The sequence below is a fragment of the Vitis vinifera genome, chromosome 13 (assembly GCF_030704535.1).
Source record: "Vitis vinifera cultivar Pinot Noir 40024 chromosome 13, ASM3070453v1".
NCBI classification, from domain to species: Eukaryota; Viridiplantae; Streptophyta; class Magnoliopsida; order Vitales; family Vitaceae; genus Vitis; species Vitis vinifera.
Window position 1 is genome coordinate 7058538 of NC_081817.1, and position 20810 is coordinate 7079347.

The 20810-nt window shown below is 35.9% G+C and overlaps 1 protein-coding gene and 1 long non-coding RNA gene across 4 annotated transcripts in view; both read left to right on the forward strand.

Annotated features, from left to right (window-relative positions):
* Positions 1–20238, forward strand: part of LOC100247866 (pullulanase 1, chloroplastic) — a 60591-nt gene extending 40353 nt beyond the window's left edge. For both annotated transcript variants that reach the window (XM_002271784.5, XM_010660031.3), the window contains exons 19-28: positions 2351–2407; positions 3978–4046; positions 4295–4351; positions 4467–4541; positions 16823–16911; positions 17135–17212; positions 17407–17545; positions 19426–19535; positions 19631–19730; positions 19821–20238. In XM_002271784.5, coding sequence (XP_002271820.3) covers positions 2351–2407; positions 3978–4046; positions 4295–4351; positions 4467–4541; positions 16823–16911; positions 17135–17212; positions 17407–17545; positions 19426–19535; positions 19631–19730; positions 19821–19931 — 885 coding nt within the window. In that variant the 3' untranslated portion in view covers positions 19932–20238. The remainder of the gene's footprint in view (positions 1–2350; positions 2408–3977; positions 4047–4294; positions 4352–4466; positions 4542–16822; positions 16912–17134; positions 17213–17406; positions 17546–19425; positions 19536–19630; positions 19731–19820) is intronic.
* LOC104881109 (uncharacterized) lies at positions 4548–16814 on the forward strand. 2 transcript variants are annotated; one of them, XR_787122.3, is made up of 4 exons: positions 4548–6735; positions 7278–9090; positions 9196–9523; positions 9612–16814. It is a non-coding gene; the product is annotated as an uncharacterized LOC104881109 (long non-coding RNA). The 2 variants fall into 2 exon arrangements; XR_009467317.1 differs by having other exon boundaries at positions 7278–9523.
* Positions 20239–20810: the final 572 nt, after the last annotated feature.

Below are 20810 nucleotides of genomic sequence, written 5' to 3' on the forward strand. Positions count from 1 at the left end.
GGTCTCTAACGATTGCAAAATCCACTATGAAGAAAACACTGAGTACCAGGTTTTATCTAGCCCAAAACTCCAGTCCTGCCTACTACATTCCGAACTTCAGATTCACACCATCTTCATATGGAGCATATTGGGAATTACTGCTAAACATGATTTTGACCTCCTTTTGGTACCCTAACAAAAAAACACTTTGGTTGTATCCCAATAGATGAAAAACTAGTGAGAAGGGTTAGTTGGACAATAATCAACCCATTTTGTAGATGAAAAATCTAGGCAAACATTTAGTTTTCGGCTTAAAACATAAGGTTTTCTCAAGAAACAAACGATCCCAATTTATAAATAGCTTCAAGGGAAGGTCTCTCGTGGCTGTTCTCTCTCAAACTCTAATCTGGAAAATTTGGTTACAATTGACAGTAAGAGCATCAATCAAACAGGTCATATTTGATCAAAAAATGTGTAAAAAAAATGTATGTCCATTGATTAAACTTTGATCTGGAAAATAGATTCATGTGCCAAATTGTCCCTTCGAGTTCTTAAGATGCATTGCTCACTCTAAAGGTTGGATCAATTGCATATTTGGCTATTTGACTGATCTTGGAAGATAACTGCATAAACTTCCTACAAGATTTCACCACAAACACACATTTGAAAAGCCTGGTTGATCAGGTTTACAACCATCCACAATCTTGAGCCACCAACCATTGCCTTTTGCCACCTTGATGGAGATATTGATCTTTAACAAAACTAGTTCAAGGGAGGATTTGAAAGTACCAAGTTGGGAGGATAGAATGGATTTTGGTCCTGGAATTGCCAACACAATAAGACGCTCATAGGCTACCCATGAGGCAAAATGTTTGGGTTTAGTCCATATTGGCTTGATACACATTGTTGGCCTATTACTTAACAACTTAAGCTTTTAGGTCAAATTGGTAACTTAATAAATAGTAGGCCATATGCCTTTGATAAAGAGTAGATAAGAAGTTGGAAAACTAATATAATAAGTTATTGTGGCATATATTCAACATTCCCTCTCAATCTCACAAGGTTTGAAAATGAGCTAATCCTGGAACCTTGTTTATGAAATCCTCCCTGCATGCATCTATGTTATTCAAATATAGGGGTGGCATGGGTAGGATAGTAAAATCCTATTCCTGTCCTAAATCCAATGTGGTTTGCTTCTAAAAACACTTCTACCCCTACTTGAAATAAAGATGTATTGTCCCCATCCCAATAGGACCGAGATGGGTAACCAACTTGCAAGTTACAGGTGCAATTGGCATCCTTAGTCAGCTAATACTGGTCATCTGAAATGACATTCCGAATATCTATTGTTTATGCCTGATTCAATGATATAAATATTGTAGTAAATGATTTTCATTATGGCTAAATAAGAAGACTTGCAGTCTAAGGCTCCCTTTTATGGCTGGATTGTATCTTTGTTGTGCTTTCAAATGGGACATTAGGGATTCAGGTCCTAGTGGAATGCTCATTAACCTTAGTTAGCAGTGATAACGTATTCCACACCCTTTTGGTGGGCAAATTGCTTGAATCTAAGGTAATGCCTTCTGGCAAGGGCTTGAGTAGGACGCTGAAAAGAAAAAGAAACCTTGAGCTTTACTTTGTTCACACAAGTTAGCTAATCCTTTGTAAGAATGGAAATTATCAGAAAAAGTTGTTCATACACAAATAAGTTCAGACCAATTCAGCATGTTTATCACTGGATATTAGTTTAATATCAGCAAAAAAGTGTCTCTACTTTCTAAATTTTTATTCCTGAATACTCTGATTGGTGGGTAAATTTATTTTCTCTAGCTACATTGTTATTTTATTTTGGAGATTGAAGTGGGTATGCATAGAAGTTTGATTTCTATCTATGCTGGTAAAAAAACATAGATGAACATGAATATGGTTATAGGGGACGCTAGATATACTACTTCTATATATGTCGGGAAAAGAACATGTAGACTTATATAGGGGATAGCTGGAAGTTTGAGGCTCTAGGAAACCATAGGAGGCATGTGTATAGGGGAGAGCTGGAAGTTCAAGGCTGTGGCTAGTAGCTCCTCCTTACCCTTAAGTTGAACCCTAGACCTTTCACAATGAGGAGTCAGGAGAGACTACTAGGCCACACAAGACAGTCCTCTATTGCCTGGTCTTCCTCAGGGATTTTGAGAATCTTGTATAGAACTTTATGGAAATAAAAAATGGATCAAAAAGGGAAAATAAAATTCTTGGCCATTTCTATCAACAATATGAGATGAATCTTTGTCTTCACATCCACATTTTTTTGAAATTTATGTTATTTGTACTTTCTTCATTATACTTCAAATTAGAGAGATTTCTTGTAATTCAGGTTGGGATGGCTGCAAACTTAAAGGACTTTGTTCTGACTAATTGTGAAGGGGAAGAGGTAAAGAAAGGGGTTGCATTGGGTGAAGTTTGATGCAGTTGCAATTTTGTTATGCTATTTAAATTTGTACTACTTTTCTAATATTTTATGGAAGGTTTACCTTAAATAAAATTTATTCTCATTTTTCTTATGTTTGTTATGAAATTGGATATTATTTGTTATGCCTATCTATTACATTAAGCATTTTTATCTTTTGCAGTTATTTTCTATTTGGCCTTTAATAATCCACCAACTTACATCCTAGGTATGTACCTACACATATACGTACATATGTACCTACACATATACGTACATATGTACCTATATACCTATGTATGTGCAAACATACATACATATATACATATCTGTGTACCTATGTGCCTATGTACATACCTACTACATATGTACCTGCCTACGTACATAAAGACAGATATTCATATATATATATACCAACATATCTACATACATAATTATGCGCATATACTACTTACCTGCATATCGACAAATATACCTATCTACTTACATTGTGGATACACACACGTGTACTTAGATACATGCTTGGATACATACAAGTATAGAATTTGAAGACCAAGTCATAACCAAGACATTCTTAGAATTTTTAAATTGGCTAAAGAAATCAAGTTCTTCGTATGTATACATGCATACATAGCTCTTAAAGACCAAGTCTCTCAACAGTTGAGGAAGATATTTGTGATCTGAAGGACCTTATCAGAACTAGTTAAACCAATTAAATCTTTTTGCTTGTTTGGGTTTTTTGTTTTGGTATGTATATGGCTCTGTAATATCCCGGCCTAAGCCTAAGATCAGAAATTTGTTATGGATTTTTTGTACATACATGAGAACTTTTCATATATATATATGCATGTATGTATGTGCATTTTACATAGACTTATTCATATGGTTGTTATGAGTTGATGATAAATCAAATACCATTCCCAGGACAAGACTTAAAAATGCAAAGCAATAATTTTTTAATGCATTGTATGAAGGTACATAAGATGTTAATTTGAACAAAGACTAAGTCTCTTAGAAGTTGATGAAGATATTTGTGATCTGAAGGACCTTATCAGAACTAGTTAAACCAATTAAATTCTTTTGCTTGTTTGGTTTTTTTCTTTGGGATATATATGGCTCTGTAATAGTCTGGCCTAAGCCTAGGATCAGAAATTTGTTATGCATCTTTTATACATACATGAGAACTTTTCATATATATATGTGTGTGTGTGTGTGCATATTTGCATTTTACATTGATGTATTTGTATGGTTGTTTTGAGTTGATGATAAATCATACCATTCCCAAGACAAGACTAAAAATGTAAGGCAATGATTTTTTTAATGCGTTATATGAAGGTACATTAGTGATAAAGATGTTAATTTGTTCAAAGTAGGCACACACACACACATGCACATAAATGGTTTATAAATTTCTTTTATCTTTTCTATAAACATTCTTATTCAGTTGACTTCTTTACATAGATTAACTAGTTGATAGCCAAACTCTTTACAGTTGGCATCAGCAGTCCTGCTCTTTCATTTGTGTATGACTTTTAGAGTATTATTTCTTTCTCAGGTGAAAGGATCTGAAGTTTCAACTTATGATGGGACACCTGTTGCATATACCGTATGCCCCACAGAAACAGTAAGGATCTTCATCATATTCACAATTAGATGTCTCACATATGTTTACATTTCTAGTTTGGTTGTGCTTCGACTTATGTTTTCAAGACATGCACCATGGAACAGATCTACAACATCACTATTTGCTTGTGGTGTTTAATCCTCATTGGGTTCATGTTAAGTTTTAATCTGAATCTGGTGCGGTAGCTGTGTTCTGATAAGGACATCATTTTCTGAAACCATGTCACAACATTTTTTTATTTTTTCCAGATCAATTATGTTTCTGCTCATGATAACGAAACTCTATTCGACATTGTCAGTCTGAAGGTAGGCTCAACTCTACTCTTTCAATGCTTTATATGCAATCTGAGAAATATTCCATTGTCCACCAAAAGAGATGTTTGTTCATATGCTTTTCTAATGCATTTCTTTGCTTGTATAGACTCCAATGCAGATTTCTGTAGAAGAGAGATGCAGGATAAATCATTTGGCAACAAGCATAATAGCACTTTCACAGGTTCCATCTGTATTTCATATGTTCATTAATGATATTTTTCTTCTAAAATGCTCATTTTGTACCATCACTTTTATATCTCTGAATTACATGGTAGGTAAATATTTGATAGTCTTTCTTATGGTTGTAGTAAGATAGTGGTCACCAAAAGCAAGGGGGAACCATCCAGGGAAAAATGTTCATGGATGAGTGGGGATTGCGTGTCATCACTTAATATCTGGCTTTCTGCAAGCCTGTAAAAATATCTTGTACATGCTCAATAGTGCTGCTAGTTTTTGAACAGTATAGATGACAATGAGTTGTTTTCAAGTAGCTTGAGTTTGGGCTGGTTTTCATTGCCTAGCTGAAGCACCCTCTATTTGCACCAAATTAATGCTTGTAACAGTTCAATCTGAACCTGGCCCATTAACTAGGGGCTCCAAGTCTGGGTCAAAATTGCTAAATCTAATCAAGAGTCCTTAAAAAGAAGTTTGCTTGGGAAAGAGCTTCTACTCATGAATCCTCGATAAAATTGAAATTAAGGCCTCCAATGCCTCTAGGTTCTAAAATGTGGAATTTAGCTTTGTTTTTTGCTTGGGAAGCTAGAAAGCTTAGCATGTTATTCAACTTTCTTCTTATATAGTAATGAAATGCGCTCAAAAGTGGTGGAGGTCACAATTAATTCTAATAGTTGGCAGGGGTTCTTTCTTGACTAAGGTGGTGTTTGTTTTTTTTCCTTAATTCTAAATAGAACTTAAAACTAAATAGTGTTTAATACTGTTAAGTATTAGGTTGTTTGTGTTTGTAATATTTTATTTCTATTAAGCATTAAAAAGTAAAGAAAAACTAATATAGAAAAAACCAATATTTTGTCCTTTTTTATCCAGCCAAAAATTTCTAGTAAGTCATGAAAAAGTAGATAAACAAACAACCTAAAGTTTGAAAGCAAATTGTTTTTAGCAAAAAGTTAAAAAAAACATATACCCTAAGTCATTAAAGACCATTCTCACCTCACCTTAGCTCATAGAGTGGGGTTGGTTTTTTGCAAATTTTGGTGTTGCCAATGCAAGCATAATGAAGGGTTGGCTGACCATATCCTTAACCATTGTGGGACGCCTTGTTGTTTCTGTACTTGGTTATTCTCCTTGTTTGGAGTCTCATGGGTGCTTCCCCATTCTGCCAAGTAGATGTTACTGGGTTGGCATGGGAATTTCCTGTACAAAAGCTGCAAGAGGATATGGAAGTTGCCCCTGTTTGCTTGATTTGGTACAAGGGTAGTGGTATCGAAGAATTGTTTAGGGCTTGGAACTTTTGGGATGATGATGAAAAATATCTTCATTAAGTTTTTCTTTACTTGGTCTCATGATTCATTGGGGATTGATAATGGTGCTTTTTTAGATTTCATTGACAGTTAAGATGGCACAGTGCCTATTTATCTTCTTCGTCTTGTTGGTTTTTTTTAGGCACACTTGATATACTTCATGCGTTCTTAGACTGCACTCCATTTTTTTCCTATGCACCTACTGATATATCCTTGGTTTCCTAACAAGAAAAAGAAAGAGAAAGAGAAAACAAGAGAAGAAGAAGAAGAATCCATGATTAATTCCTATAAGCAGCTTTAATTCTGCAGAAATATATACTGATATTTCCTACTAAAAATTGGGAAAAATGGGACTTTAAAAATAAACTACATGTATGGAGTTGTCTGTTGGTTTCAATTGGGATACCTATTATGAACCCTCAATGTTCTTATTCGACAAAATTTTCATACATTTTAGTGGGACAACACAATTTTTTGACAACATGATTTTCTGGGTCAAATTAATTTGACTTTGCTATCTAACCCCAAGTTTTTAAAGGCGTTTCTCGAGCACGCCTCAGGGCGAGGCCGGGCTAAAATGCCTTGAGGCGTAAGAAATAAAACGCGACTCTTGAAAGGCGTACGCCTTTTCTAGTGAGGTGTGACGTCTTTTATGCTCCAAGAAGAAAGCGTACGCTTTGTGAGAGCTGATGTGGCCATAAACAGAAATAAAAAAAAAAACCCTAAGTAATCCCTAAAATAGCAACCCAAGTCCCGATTGAAAACTTTGGCAAACACATATTGGGAGAAAAGCTCAAAACGAAACCCTATCTCAAGTGGCGACGGAGTGCTCAACCTCAGGCGGTGACCAACCGTAGTGCATCTTCTCCGGCGACGATCCCTCTCATTCATCTCCAGGTATGTTGCGAACTCGCGATCTCCCTCTCTTCGTCTCCCATACTTTCCCCTCTCTTCATCTCCCATAGTTTTCTCCCTCTTCGTCTCCCTCGGCATTCGGCTCTTCATCAAATTTTATTTTTTATTTTTTATTATCAAATTAACTTTCAAACGGCCTCTTCATCCAATATATATATATATATATTTAAATCATTTTGACCAATTGGAACTCTCAGCCAGTGTTGGAGCTCTCAGCCAGTAAGCTGTTATTTGTTTCTCCCTTTATTCATTTTTTTTAAATATTCTGCTTAAAATTATTTTTTTATTTCTGATTTAATTTTAATTTCCACCCAAATTTTTTTTATTTCATTATTAAATTCCAATTAAAATTTATGCGTATAATTTTTAAATTCCTCTAAAAAAATATTGGTTTTTTAAAATTTAAATCAATTAAATTTTGTATTTCATTTCTAAATTTCTTTCAATTATGTCTTGTTATTATTTTTTAGTCAATTATATTGTTATATAGAAATTTGAATATTATTATTGGTGTTTTTTTTTAGAATGAGTTCCTCCGATTTGAAAAATTCAAGAAAAGATTTTGTGTGGAAGTATGTTGTTGAAGTTTCCAGGGAGCAATATTTAAGATGTAAATTTTGCAATCAAAGATGTGCGGAAGGGGTGAATAGACTCAAGCATCACTTAGCAGGAACTGATCATGGTATGAAACCATGCAACAAAGTTAGTGAAGATGCTAGATTGGAATGCAAAGAGGCATTGACCAATTTTAAGGATCAAAAAACGAAAAAAAAATGAATTGCTCCAAGAAATTGGTATGGATCCAACTTCAATGCATGAGAGTGACTTGTCTAAAACAATAGGGACATTAGGGAGTGGGAGTGGGAGTGGGAAACCTATTCCTAGGGGACCCATGGATAAATTTATCACTTCACAACCTAGACAAAGTACTTTGAATTCAAAGTGGAAGCAAGAAGAAAGGAAGGAAGTGTGTAGAAAAATTGGTAGGTTTATGTATTCAAAAGGTCTCCCATTCAACACTGTGAATGATCCTTATTGGTTTCCTATGATGGGTGCTGTTGCAAATTTTGAGCCCGGGTTTAAGCCTCCATCTATGCACGAATTGAGGACATGGATTCTTAAAGAATAGGTGAATGACCTAAGTATCATTATGGAAGATCACAAAAAAGCTTGGAAATAATATGGATGTTCAATTATGTCAGATGGTTGGACAGATGGAAAGAGTAGGTGTCTTATCAATTTTTTGGTGAATAGTCCTGCTGACACTTGGTTTATGAAATCAATTGATACTTCTGATACAATAAAAAATGGGGAATTGATGTTCAAATATCTTGATGAGGTGGTTGAAGAAATTGGAGAGGATAATGTTGTGCAAGTCATCACTGATAATGCCTTTAATTATGTGAATGCTGGAATGAGGCTTATGGAAAAAAGGAGAAGATTGTGGTGGACTCCTTGTGCTGCTCATTGTATTGATTTGATGTTGGAGAATATTGGAAAGCTAAATGTTCATGCTACTACACTTTCTCGAGCTAGGCAAGTAGTGAAGTTCATATATGGACATACTTAGGTTCTTAGCTTGATGAGAACATTTACAAAAAATCATGAACTTCTTTGTCTAGCAATTACACGGTTTGCTACTGCATTTCTTACCCTCCAAAGTCTTTATAAGCAAAAGCAAGCTCTTATAGCAATGTTCTCCTCAGAAAAATGGTGTTCAAGCACATGAGCTGAAAATGTAGAAGGTGTGAAAACTCGAAGTACAGTATTGTTTGATCCAAAATTTTGGCCTCATGTTGCTTTTTGCATAAAGACCACTGTTCCATTAGTTAGTGTCTTGAGAGAGGTTGATTCAGAGGAAAGACCAGCCATGGGTTATATTTATGAGTTGATGGATTCAATTAAGGAGAAGATTGCATTTAATTGTGGGGGCGTGGAGAGAAAATATGGCCCAATTTGGAGAAAAATTGATGCAAGATGGACTTTGCAACTTCATCGACCTTTACATGTAGCAGGTTATTATCTTAATCCTCAATTGCGGTATGGAGATAAGTTCTCTAATGTTGATGAGATGAGGAAGGGATTATTTGAATGCATGGATAAGATGTTGGATTATCAAGAACATTTAAAAGCTGACATTCAGTTGGACTCATATGACCAAGCAATGGGTGAATTTGGGAGTCGTATTGCAATTGATTCTTGAACATTAAGAAGTCCTATAAGTTGGTGATGCGTTTTGGGGGTTCAACACCGAAGTTGCAAAAGTTTGCTATTCAAGTCCTTAGCCTTATTTGTAGTGCTTTGGGATGTGAAAGAAATTGGAGCACATTTGAATCAGTAATACTTCTATTTTTGTAAATTTTTATGCCTATATTTCTATTTCAATGTTAGTGAACTTTATTTCATTTTAACACATAAATTTGTTTCTTTTATTATTTGTAGATCCATACAAAAAAAAGAAATAGATTTGAACATCAAAGGTTGAATGCTCTAGTGTATGTAAGGTACAACACTAGATTGAGAGAGCGAAGTTTACAAAGGAAACAAAATGTTGATCCGATTTTGGTAGAGGAGATTGATTCGGATGATGAATGGATTGCAGAGAAAGAAGATCCCTTCCTCCCCCTTGATCTTTGTTGGCTTCAAGATAATGAGTTATTCAGTGTTGATGCTATTAGAGTTGTGTCATCCAACTCCCAAGAGACTCAAGCATCATCGGATCACATGGTTTCTTTACATTTCTACAAAAGGAAACATAATGAAGTACCAAGTAAGTACTCAAAAATTGAAGTAATAAATTTGATTAAATTTAATAAAAAAACTTATAATATTTACACCTAATTAATACTTTATGCTAGGTACAAGTGGAGGCAAAGGCAAAGAGAAGGAGTTGAATTTGACACCAATTGTTGAAGATGAAGATTTACATGAAATGGGGATACATGATTGTGGACATTTTCCTACTATTGATACATTGGATGAGGATGATGATGACCTTGGAGAGGAGGATTTAAGTTGAAACAATTTACTCTAGTTGTTATTTCATGACTTAGTTATGGATTTTTTGTAAAAGTTTAGAACTATTATTAAGTTTGACTCTATTTTCTATTTCATGACTTAGTTATGACTCTTTGTTAAAGTTTGAAACTATTAGTATAGTTGAATCTATTTTCTATTTTATGACTTTGTTGTGGTTTTTTGTGAAAGTAGGGAACTAGTATGTCTTTTTTATTTATGATTCTAATGAATTGTTTTCCTGTTTTTATTTATGCTATTTTATTTTATATATTTTAAAATATTAATTAATTATATAATGTGAGGCTTAAAAAGCTTACACCTCAACGCCTCGAGGCTTACGCCTCGCCTCACGAACACAAAAACATCTCGTCTTACGCTTTCGCCTTTAAAAACTTTGATCTAACCCACCTCATCTTATTTCATCCTTTTCATGTTCGTAGGGCTGCATTGGAATTAGAATATGCTGAGAGAGTACAGATGGATGGTTTGATTTATTTTGTGTACTTTATGTTAGAAAGTTAGTTTGGTTAGATTAGTTCAAATTGGACTCAAATTTTAGAATGGATAGGTTCATTGATTTGAGGAATTTTAGAATGGATAGGTTCCTTGGTTTTTTTGTACGTAGTCAAAGTTTTATTCAAATTAGGATTAGAATCAGATTTATTTTTCAGTTTCCTTATTTTTAGCCTAGGAATTATCCATCTGCTGGTTATTTAAACGGATGTAGCCTGTGTTATGAAGATTAGAATAATAAAATAGAAGTTTATCCAAAAAAACCTTTCACAGTTTTATGATATCAGAGCTAGAGAGAAAAAAAAAAGGAGAGTAGAACGATGGTGAAGACTGCTATGACTGGCACAACTCACAGGGAGGAATCTGATGCCTCATATGGGACTTCACAGCTACAATTTCCAGCAACAAATCCAGGCGGTACAGAGAATCCAACCCAGCAAATTATGATTCATAAATTAAATGGACGTAATTTTCTTCACTGGTCGCAATTGGTGAAGCTGTTCATCAGAGGAAAAGGAAAGTTTGGCTATCTCACAAGCACCAACAAAGCACCTAAATCAGAAGATCCTGTGTACCAAACCTGGGATTCTGAGAATTCCATGGTAATGGTCTGGTTAATCAACTCCATGGAGGTAGCTATTAGGCAGACCTACCTCTTTCTTCCTATCGCCAAGGACCTCTAGGATGTAGTCTAAGAGACTTATTCAGATCTAGGTAATGCTGCTCAAATGTTTGAAATTAAGACTAAGTTGAAAGATATTAAACATGGTAGTTATAGTGTTACACGATACTATAATATCCTTCAAAATGCATGACAAGAACTTGATTTATTTTCTATTATGGACTGGAAGTGTGTTGAAGATAGTGCCCATTATTGCAAGATTCTCGAAAATAAAGGGCATTTGATTTTTTGGTAGGACTCAATAAGGAACTTGATGAGGTTTGAGGTTGAATCCTGGGAAAAGAGCCACTGCCATCTATAAGGGAGATCTTCTCTGAGGTGTGACGGGAAGAGAGTAGGCGGAAAGTGATGTTGGGAGAACAACAATCTAGCCAATTTGAGACTTCTACCCTGGTTATTCATGGTGGGGAGACTTTTCAACCAAATGACTAGTGACCAAGAAAAAAGGGTGATCGTCCTTGGTGTGACCACTGTAAAAAACTAGGCCACACAAGAGATACGTGTTGGAAAATCCACGGGAAGCCGCCTATTAGGAGAAACCCGAGACCTGACCGCAATTCCAAAGCCTACCATAGTGAATCCGAGAACCCTAACAACTAAATAACCACTTCACCATTCACCAAGGAGCAGTTAGATGTCTTGCAATATCTCCTTAATCCACACACTACATCCACTTCTGTCTTAGGTTCACCAAATGTTGATCCCTCACCATCTTGCTTTCTAGCATAATAAGGTAGAACTCAATACCCATTTAGTGCCTTAGTCAATTCTTATAAACCTTGGATCATTGATTCCGGAGCTATAGATCACATGACTTGGTCATCCACTTCATTTACAACATGTGTACCATGTGCTGGTAATATGAAAGTTTGAATTGCAGATGGGTCATATACCCCGGTCGTTGGAAAAGGAACCATCTCCCTGACAAAAACTTTTTCTCTTGAATTAGTCTTACATGTCTCAAATTTGTCGTGTAATTTATTGTCCATTAGTAAACTCACTAGAGATCTCAATTGTGTAGCTAAATATTCTTCTACTGGTGTTGTTTTTTAGGACTTAGCTTTGGGGAGGACGATTGGTAGTGCATGTGAGTGTGAAGGTCTATACCACTTTGATGACCGTGAAGTTGTGCAAGGACAAGCCGCTGTTGCTGGTAGCAGTGTTTTATCTTTACCTTTTGATCATGAAACGATGTTATGATACTTGTTTCCAAAACTTTTCAAAAATAAAAGGTTGTCCAATTTTCAATGTGAAGTGTGTCAAATGGCAAAGCATACCAGATTAGTATTTCCTGCTAAACCTTACAGGTCCTCTAAATCTTTTACTCTCATACATAGTGATCTTTGGGGACCATCTCGGGTAACAGATCTAATTGGTGCAAAATGGTTCATTACCTTCATCGATAATCATTCAAGAATTTGTTGGGTTTACCTCCTTAAAGAAACATCTAAAGTCTTTCAAACCTTCAAAAATTTCTATTCAATGATCAAAAATCAGTTTCAAACGTCCATTACAATTCTTAGAACCGACAATGGTAGTGAATATATATATGTTGTTCTTGGAGAATTTTTATCAATTAATGGGATTATTCATCAAAAATCATGTGTAGATACTCCACAACAAAATGGAGTTGCCGAAAGAAAGAATAAGCCCCTCTTAGAAGTTGCTTGGTCCTTATTATTTTCAATGAATGTTAGAAAAATACATTGGGGGGATGCCATTCTTACAGCAGCATATTTGATCAATTGGATGCCCTCAAAAGTTCTTAATTTTAAAACTCCCATTGTTGTTTTTCTTGCTTCATTCCTAGATTCTTGAATTTGCCAAGATCTACCAATTAAAATTTTTGGGTGCATTGCTTTTGTACATGTTCATTCACATAATCGTGTTAAACTTGATCCTAGGGCTATGAAATGCTTATTTTTAGGATATGCAGCAACTAAAAGAGGATATAGATGTTTTGATCCTGTTAATTGGAAACTGTACATCGCTAAAGATGTAACCTTCTTTGAATAGCAATCCTATTACACTTCGCTTCAAGGGGAGAATTCTACTGAAGCTTCGTCATGGAAAATTCCACAATCTCCTTTTCTGGTTCCTAAACTCCCAGCAACAAGTCCAGTGTCTACTCAAATCTCTCCATCCATTCCTTTCGTTCGATCAAACCCAACAATAGTTCGAGTACATGACAGATTGTCAAATGCATGGGAAGATAAAGCATTGCCACCAACAACCCAGTCTACACCACAGTTCAAAGTCTGCTGAAGGAGGTGTATAGTACCTGATACACTCACACCTTGCCATGAAGCCACATCGGAGATAGTGCTTGAATCAGGTTTGGATAATTCTTCATTCCCCCTCACATTCCTTACTTCATGTAGACCCAGTGCATAGTGACTTAGATCTCCCGATAGCACTTAGGAAAGGTGTTAGATCCTGTACCATTCATCCCATATCTAATTTTGTCTCTTATCATAGATTATCCTCGTCTTTTTCTGCTTTTACCTCTCACCTTTCTTCCATAGAAATTCCAAAAAATGTACAAGAAACATTTGGTGATCCAAGATGGAAAGCAGCAGTTGTGGAGGAAGTCAAAGCTTTGATAAAAAATGGAATGTGGGAACTTGTTACCCTACCAAAAGGTAAAAGAATTGAGATGTAAATGGGCTTTTTCAGTAAAATACAAATCTGATAGCTCGGTGGAACGATACAAGGCAAGATTGGTTGTTAAAGGATTTACTTAGACTTATGGGATAGATTACCAGAAGACTTTTGCACTGATGGCAAAATTGAACACAATCCAAATTCTTCTCTCTCTGGCTGCAAACTATGATTGGCCTTGTCAGCAGCTGGACATAAAAAATGCTTTTCTCAATGGGGAATTAGAGGAGGAGGTTTACATGGTAGTACCACCAGGACTTGAACAAGGAAGTTCCAATAAAGTTTGTCAATTGAAGAAAGCTCTCTACGGTCTCAAACAATCACCTCGGGCATGGTTCGAAAGACTCTTAAGAGTAGTAAAACAATATGGCTATCCTCAAGGACATTTAGATCATACCATGTTTTACAAATCTACTGATGAGGGTAAAATAACTGTTCTCGTAGTTTATGTTGATGATATGATTTTAATAGGCAATAATCATGTAGAAATTGAAGCTTTGAAGAAGATCCTAGCTAAGGAGTTTGAGGTAAAGGACCTTGTTGCACTAAGGTATTTTCTAGGAACGGAGATTGCCAAAAAAAAAAATGGAATCTCTGTTTCTAAAAAAAATACACTTTAGACTTACTCAAGGAAACAGGGATCCTTTGTTGCAAGCCCAACGACATTCCGATTGATTCAAGACACAAGATAGACCCGACTGAAAAAGGGGATCCAGTTGACAAAGGAAGATACCAACGGTTGGTTGGAAAGCTCATTTACCTCTCTCACACTAGGCCGAATATTGCTTTTGCAGTAAGTACAGTTAATTAGTACATGCATTCTCCATATGAAGTACACATGAATGTTGTCTATAAAATACTGCAGCATCTCAAAGGAACCCCAAGAAAAGGACTTCACTTTGGAAAGCACGATCAATTCAAAATAAAGGCCTTCACAGATGCAGATTGGGCGGGGTCTATAGAAGATAGGAGGTCAACATCTGGCTATTGTACATTTGTATTTGGAAATCTTGTCACATGGAGAAGTAAAAAACAAAATGTGGTGGCGAGAAGTAGTGTTGAAGTTGGGTTTAGATCGATAGCTCATGGAATTTGTGAAGTCTTGTGGATCAAGAGAGTATTAGAAGAACTAAAGATTACAATTCATCCTCCAGCTAAGATGTATTGTAACAACAAGGCAACTATAAGCATCTCCCACAATCCAGTCCACCATGATTGAACAAAACATGTTGAGGTGGACTGACATTTTATCAAGGAAAAAATTGAGCAAGGGGAAATATGCATGACATATGTGCCATCCAAAAGCCAGATTGCAGATGTTTTAACTAAAAGGATCCTGACAGAAGACTTTGAAGATAATGTGGACAAGTTGGGTATGATAGACATCTATGTCCCAACTTGAGGGGGATTGTTGGGAAGTTAGTTTGATTAGACTAGTTCAAATTGGACTCAAATTTTAGAATGGATAGGTTCCTTGATTTGAGGAATTATTTGAATTCTAGTTTTTTTGTACTAGTCGAAGTTTTATTCAGATTAGGATTAGAATCAGATTTGTTTTTCAATTTCCTTATTTTTAGATTAGGAATTATCTATCTGCTGGTTATTTAAATGGATGTAGCCTGTGTTATGAAGATTAGAGCAATAAAATAAAAGTTTATCCAAAAAAACCTTTCATGGTTTTACTTTCTGTGGTACCTTTTAGTGTGTGTATATTGGGGCATGCATGGTTTGTCTGTTTTCCTTTTTTTTTTTTTCTGTAGTCAAAACAAAAAGGTGTTAAATTAAAAGTGTCCAGCAAAAAGGACACACAGAATCCACCAAAGCCTCCTTCTTAAAGAGATTTCTTCTATAACTGAGATTTCATCTTCTCCCATTCCAACATTCAGAGGCCTAACCTTCTTTGTGAGCTGTTACATTAAATAGCCTAGTGAAACAATCTTTCAGCAGTCTACTTTCACATCAGATATCATGCCAGAACATGATCTATTGTCCATTTCCAATTGATTAGAGCTTGTCCTTGAGAAAAAAATTGTCACCCACCTTCATGGGTTTTTCTTTCCATTTTGCATAAGAAATTTTCTAATAGCACTGAAAAGTTGTTTCTGAGAATAAGTGCTTTTCTAGAGTAAAACCAGGGAAGTGCATTCCTAGACTAAAACTTCCATGCCTAGTGAACTTATAGTTTGGAAAATCATAAGTGGATAGTGTACTTAGATAGTTTAAAAGGTAAAATTTATTTTGCAAATTCAATTCCCCTAACCATTTAGAGTTCTAGTAGAATTTATTTCCTTTAAAAGGAATTTTCGAATTTGTCCCTCCCCGGATGCCACTTTGGTGGCTCATGCAATGGGTAATGACATTTTCTATTCTGGTATGGATTTACCTGTACGTCTATAACGTTTTTTGTCCCATATATAAATGATGGAACATCCTTCTCAAATTTCTATAACAGTTTGAAATGGAATTCATATTAATATCTATTACCTCTTTGTCCACTAGAATAGTTTGGAACTTTGACCATTTAGCACTTTAACCATGTTTAAATTATTGTAGTTGGAACTGATTGAACAAGCCATATATCTTTATTAGATGTGTTGGAGGGTCATTGGAGATCATGGTGGCAGGATGATCAGGGTGTGATTGTAGCCTGTTAGTTCTAGGCTAGCTATAAAAGTAGAGAGTCTAGCTTTATGGAAAGGTTTTTTGGAGGTGAAATCTCTGCGGTACTATAGACTTCTTGTGGAAGGGGATGCAGTTTTCTTTTGTTGGGTGTCTCTGGGGAAGGTCATTTGGAGATAGAATGGATGGATTTGTCAAATTTTGGTTGTCTTTAAAGAGATGTGATTTTCTTTTCACTGGAGGCCTAGATCAACCAACCAACAGTTGAGTTGGCAAAGCATGGAGCCTACCTGTTAAAAGGTTTTTGTAGGGAATTTTCTTCCCATTGACAGATTTTAGAGTATGATACACTTTGGAAGCTCATTTTGTTCTTTCTTTTGTACTCTTTCCTTCTTCGGTTTGAAGAACTGCTAATCTTTGTATCCTATCTCTTGTTTTGATGGTGAAATGTTTATTTCCCTATTAAAAAAGAGGCATATATATTCCTTCATAACATCTAATGTGTCTTTGCCAATAATTGTTTTGTTTCTTATGCATTACTATTCTACCTATGGTAAATAATTTTTTTTTTTTTAGGGAATACCTTTTTTTCATTCTGGTGATGAGATGCTACGTTCAAAATCTATAGATCGTGATTCGTACAACTCTGGTGACTGGTTTAACAGGTCCACTACCAATTTTTAATATAAAAGCGTGTTTATATTGGAATTTATTTTTGTATGCATTTTGCATAGCCCTGAGTTCATTATCTGCTGAATTCCATGATTCTACCATAATGGAATTATATAGACATCTCTGCCCCTGTTATCTGATACGAAAGAGACTTCACTATCAGTTCTGGCGTATCACGTTTTACCTCAAATGTGATGTTGTATCTTATTGTTGCAGGCTAGACTTCAGCTACAATTCTAACAACTGGGGTGTTGGCCTTCCACCAAAAGAGAAAAACGAGAAGAATTGGCCACTGTAAGCATTTATTAGTTTTCTATTCATCATTTGATGAATGTGTTGTTTTTAGTTTCAAAACAATTTGAATTATTCTGATCAATTTCTTTTAGAGTTAATATTGTGATGCAGAGAACTCTTTGCTGATTATTGTTTCCTTACATTTTGTCTTGGAGAACATGCTATCTGATATATTGGACCCTGTCTTGTTTCAGGATTAAACCAAGATTGGCAGATCCATCCTTTAAGCCTCAGAAAAATCACATAATTGCTGCAGTTGAAAATTTCTTAAATTTATTAAAGATTAGGTACTCTTCACCACTCTTCCGCTTAAGGACAGCAAATTCTATCCAAGTGAGTACAGATATCATCCCTGCACTTTCATATAAAACATTTGTTAGGAATTTGAGGTTAATCCAAACTATGGTAATCACCCTGGGGGGGGGGGTAAATAGGGTGATGGTCTTTTTTTCACAAATTTAAACTATGCAAAAATAAGAGACAATTATATGCAAATATATAATAAACACAATTGCATATAATTTAAAAGAGTTAGGGAAGAGAGAGTGCAAACATGAGAGTTTATAGTGGTTTGACACTTCCTTGCCTACGTCTACTCTCCTCAACCTCCTAACCGAGTGAGGGTTCCACTATCTTGAAGCTTCAACCAAGCTTCCAATCTTTTTATAATTGGATTATGGTTCTAATTCACCCTCTTGGAATTTTGGCTCCAAGCACCCTTTACACTTCTTCAAGAGATATCCCTCTCTTGAACAACCTCTCAAGTGATACCCCTCACTTGAGAAAATTCCTCACAAAGATATACAAATAATGATCTCTCAAAGTCCTAGTAATAGAACTTTAGGTTCAAAGATACAAGAAAAACTAGGATTGAATGATGCACTAAAGATATGCAAGTTTTGGAATAATGGTGCACTAAAAAATACTCTTCCAAGGCTCAAATATAATCAAGAAAGATTTGGGAAGGTTTTTGCTTATAAAACAATGAAGTTTGGAGCCTTTTTATAGAAGAAAAAAGTCATACTAGCCGTTGGGGGTTCGACCGGTCGAGCTAGGGGTCGACCGGTTGACTAGCCGTTAGGAAAAGTGACCGTTGGGGCCTCAACTGGACCTCAACCGGTTGAGGTACAACCTTGACCGGGAAGAGAAGGCCACTGGGAGAGAGAGAAACTTTTTGGCCTTCTTCAACCGGTCCTCGACCGGACGAGCACAACTGGTCGACCGGTTTAACCGGTTGAGCCATTCTTTTGGCTCAACACTCAACCTTTTTTAACTTAAAACCTTTTAACACAAGTTTGAAAATCATTTAACACAAGGTTTTAGTTGAAAACATGAAATCATCCAATTCTTAAGATATTTAAAATAATATTACTCTTGGATGATTTTGGTGCATAAATAAAGAATGAAATGCATGAAAGTCCTAGTGCACCAACAACCTTACAAAGAGATCTTAAGAAGCTTTGGTCTTGAAAAACTCTTCTCTTTGAGGTGGTCTTCTTCATCATGATTTCTCCTTGGCTTGATTTGTCTTTCGATTGCCACTTTGGAAGTCGTCTTGCCTAAACACACTTGAAATATGAGCATTAGTTCTAAAACTTGTTTGGTTATCATCAAAATCAAGATTAACCAAACCTTGGTTTCACAACATTGTTGTGAGATACTAAGGTATCATCCGAGGGGATTGAAGCAATGTGCGTAGGGAAAAGGAGACATCTTTGTCTAGTTAGAAAAATATAAGAAGGAAACTGGATTTCCATGCCTTCTATTTCTTATATGAGAAACATATAAAAAATTTCTGGGATACCCACTTCTGAATGAATGCTTCCATGATGGTGAAGTCATATATATATGTATGTAGTAGATTGCTGAATGTTTCCTTGACTCTTACTGTTCATTTTTGGCATTGTGTTTCCTGCTTTCTATCTCTATGTTATAAGTTTTAGCCACTTCCCAAGCTAGTAGTTGTGGTTAGATATTTTACTTTACTCCAAGAGATGAACCCATGTCAGTAGAATTTTTACTGCATTGATAATTCTGTGCTTCTTGATTTCCTTCTCCCTCTTTTCTTCACTCTTTAATTCCACTGCAACTGCAACTGGAATTAGGCTCAAGGCACCAACTAATGAACAAACACTTGTTACAACGTCATATGACATTTTACCAATGAACTCATGGAAATTCTTTGACAATGTGGTACGATGCTCCTTTTTCAGGCACGGGTGCGTTTCCATAATACTGGTCCATCATGGGTCCCTGGCATCATAGTAATGAGCATTGAAGATGGCCATGAAGGTGTCCCTGGCTTATCTCAACTTGATCCTGTGTGGGTAAACCTAAATTTGTTTCTTTCTTGCTTATTATGCTGGTGTCAATTATCTGATTGGATAATAGTGTTCTCACCGTTTTTATTTCAAACAGCTACTCGTATATTGTTGTCATCATTAATCCAAGTCCAACTGAGATCAAATTTGCTAGCCCTGCACTGCAGGCAAGAACTCTTCAATTGCATCCAGTACAGGTATAGTCAGTCATGTGCTTCTGCCATCAGAAGTGATTGTTCTTGTAGCAAATATCAATAATGTGTTTTCAATTTGAGCCCTTGATGCAGGTGATGTCAAGTGATGGGGTAATCAAGAACTCAACCTATGAAGCATCATCTGGGTGCTTCATTGTGCCCCCAAGGACGACATCTGTGTTTGTTGAGCCTAGGGAAATCTGAGTAGCATGCATCCCTACTGAAGGCATCTGATATGTGCCATGGTTAGCCAAGAACTTTGGAAATTCCCCCAATGGAGGTACACCAGCTATCTCGGCTTCCTGGAGAGGATGAAGCAAGAAATACCAACATGCACATGTTTGTGTCTCAAAGTCTTCTTTTACTTGAAATGAATTTTGCCAAAAAGAGTGTAAATTAGCAAGTGTGTGTAACACATAATAGAATGCATTTACCTTGGATCAGTATGTGCTCATTTAAGAATTTAGTTTGCTATATCCTGCAGAAGAATGAAATGGATACTCATTTATAATCTTCTTTGCAATTGAATACCTTTTGCATTGTTAAGCAATCTATGATTCTTGGCTGCATCAGGAACAGAACAGGCCAGATGAACCGAAGTGCATATCGTAAAGGAACTTAAGCTGTTTTTATGTCATCCATTCTTCGAGGTTTTGCCCAAGAGATGGATTGTTGAGATGAAATGTTAAATTGAGAGGGAGTGTTCATGGGTGCGCTGCTCGCTTGGCTGATGGAAATGAGCTCATAAGCATGCCCAGCAAGGCCATTATACCCAGATATTGCTCGAGGTTCTCTGCAAAGGTGCCACAGCCAAGGTACCTGAGGCCCCATCAAATAGAAATATTGAGACCCGGTATTAGAACGATATTATATCATCAAATTACCTTGAAATTTCATGCTTTATGGATTTAAAATCTTGCATGCATGGATAACATTTGTTCATCTAAATGGTTGGATGAATCATTAAAGCATTTTCAACATCTTTTGATACAATCTCTCAGAATGGCATTGTTTTTTTTGTTTGCTAGGATTCTCAAATAACACTAATTGTTAAACAAAAAATCGGAAAGAAAATCAAATGGG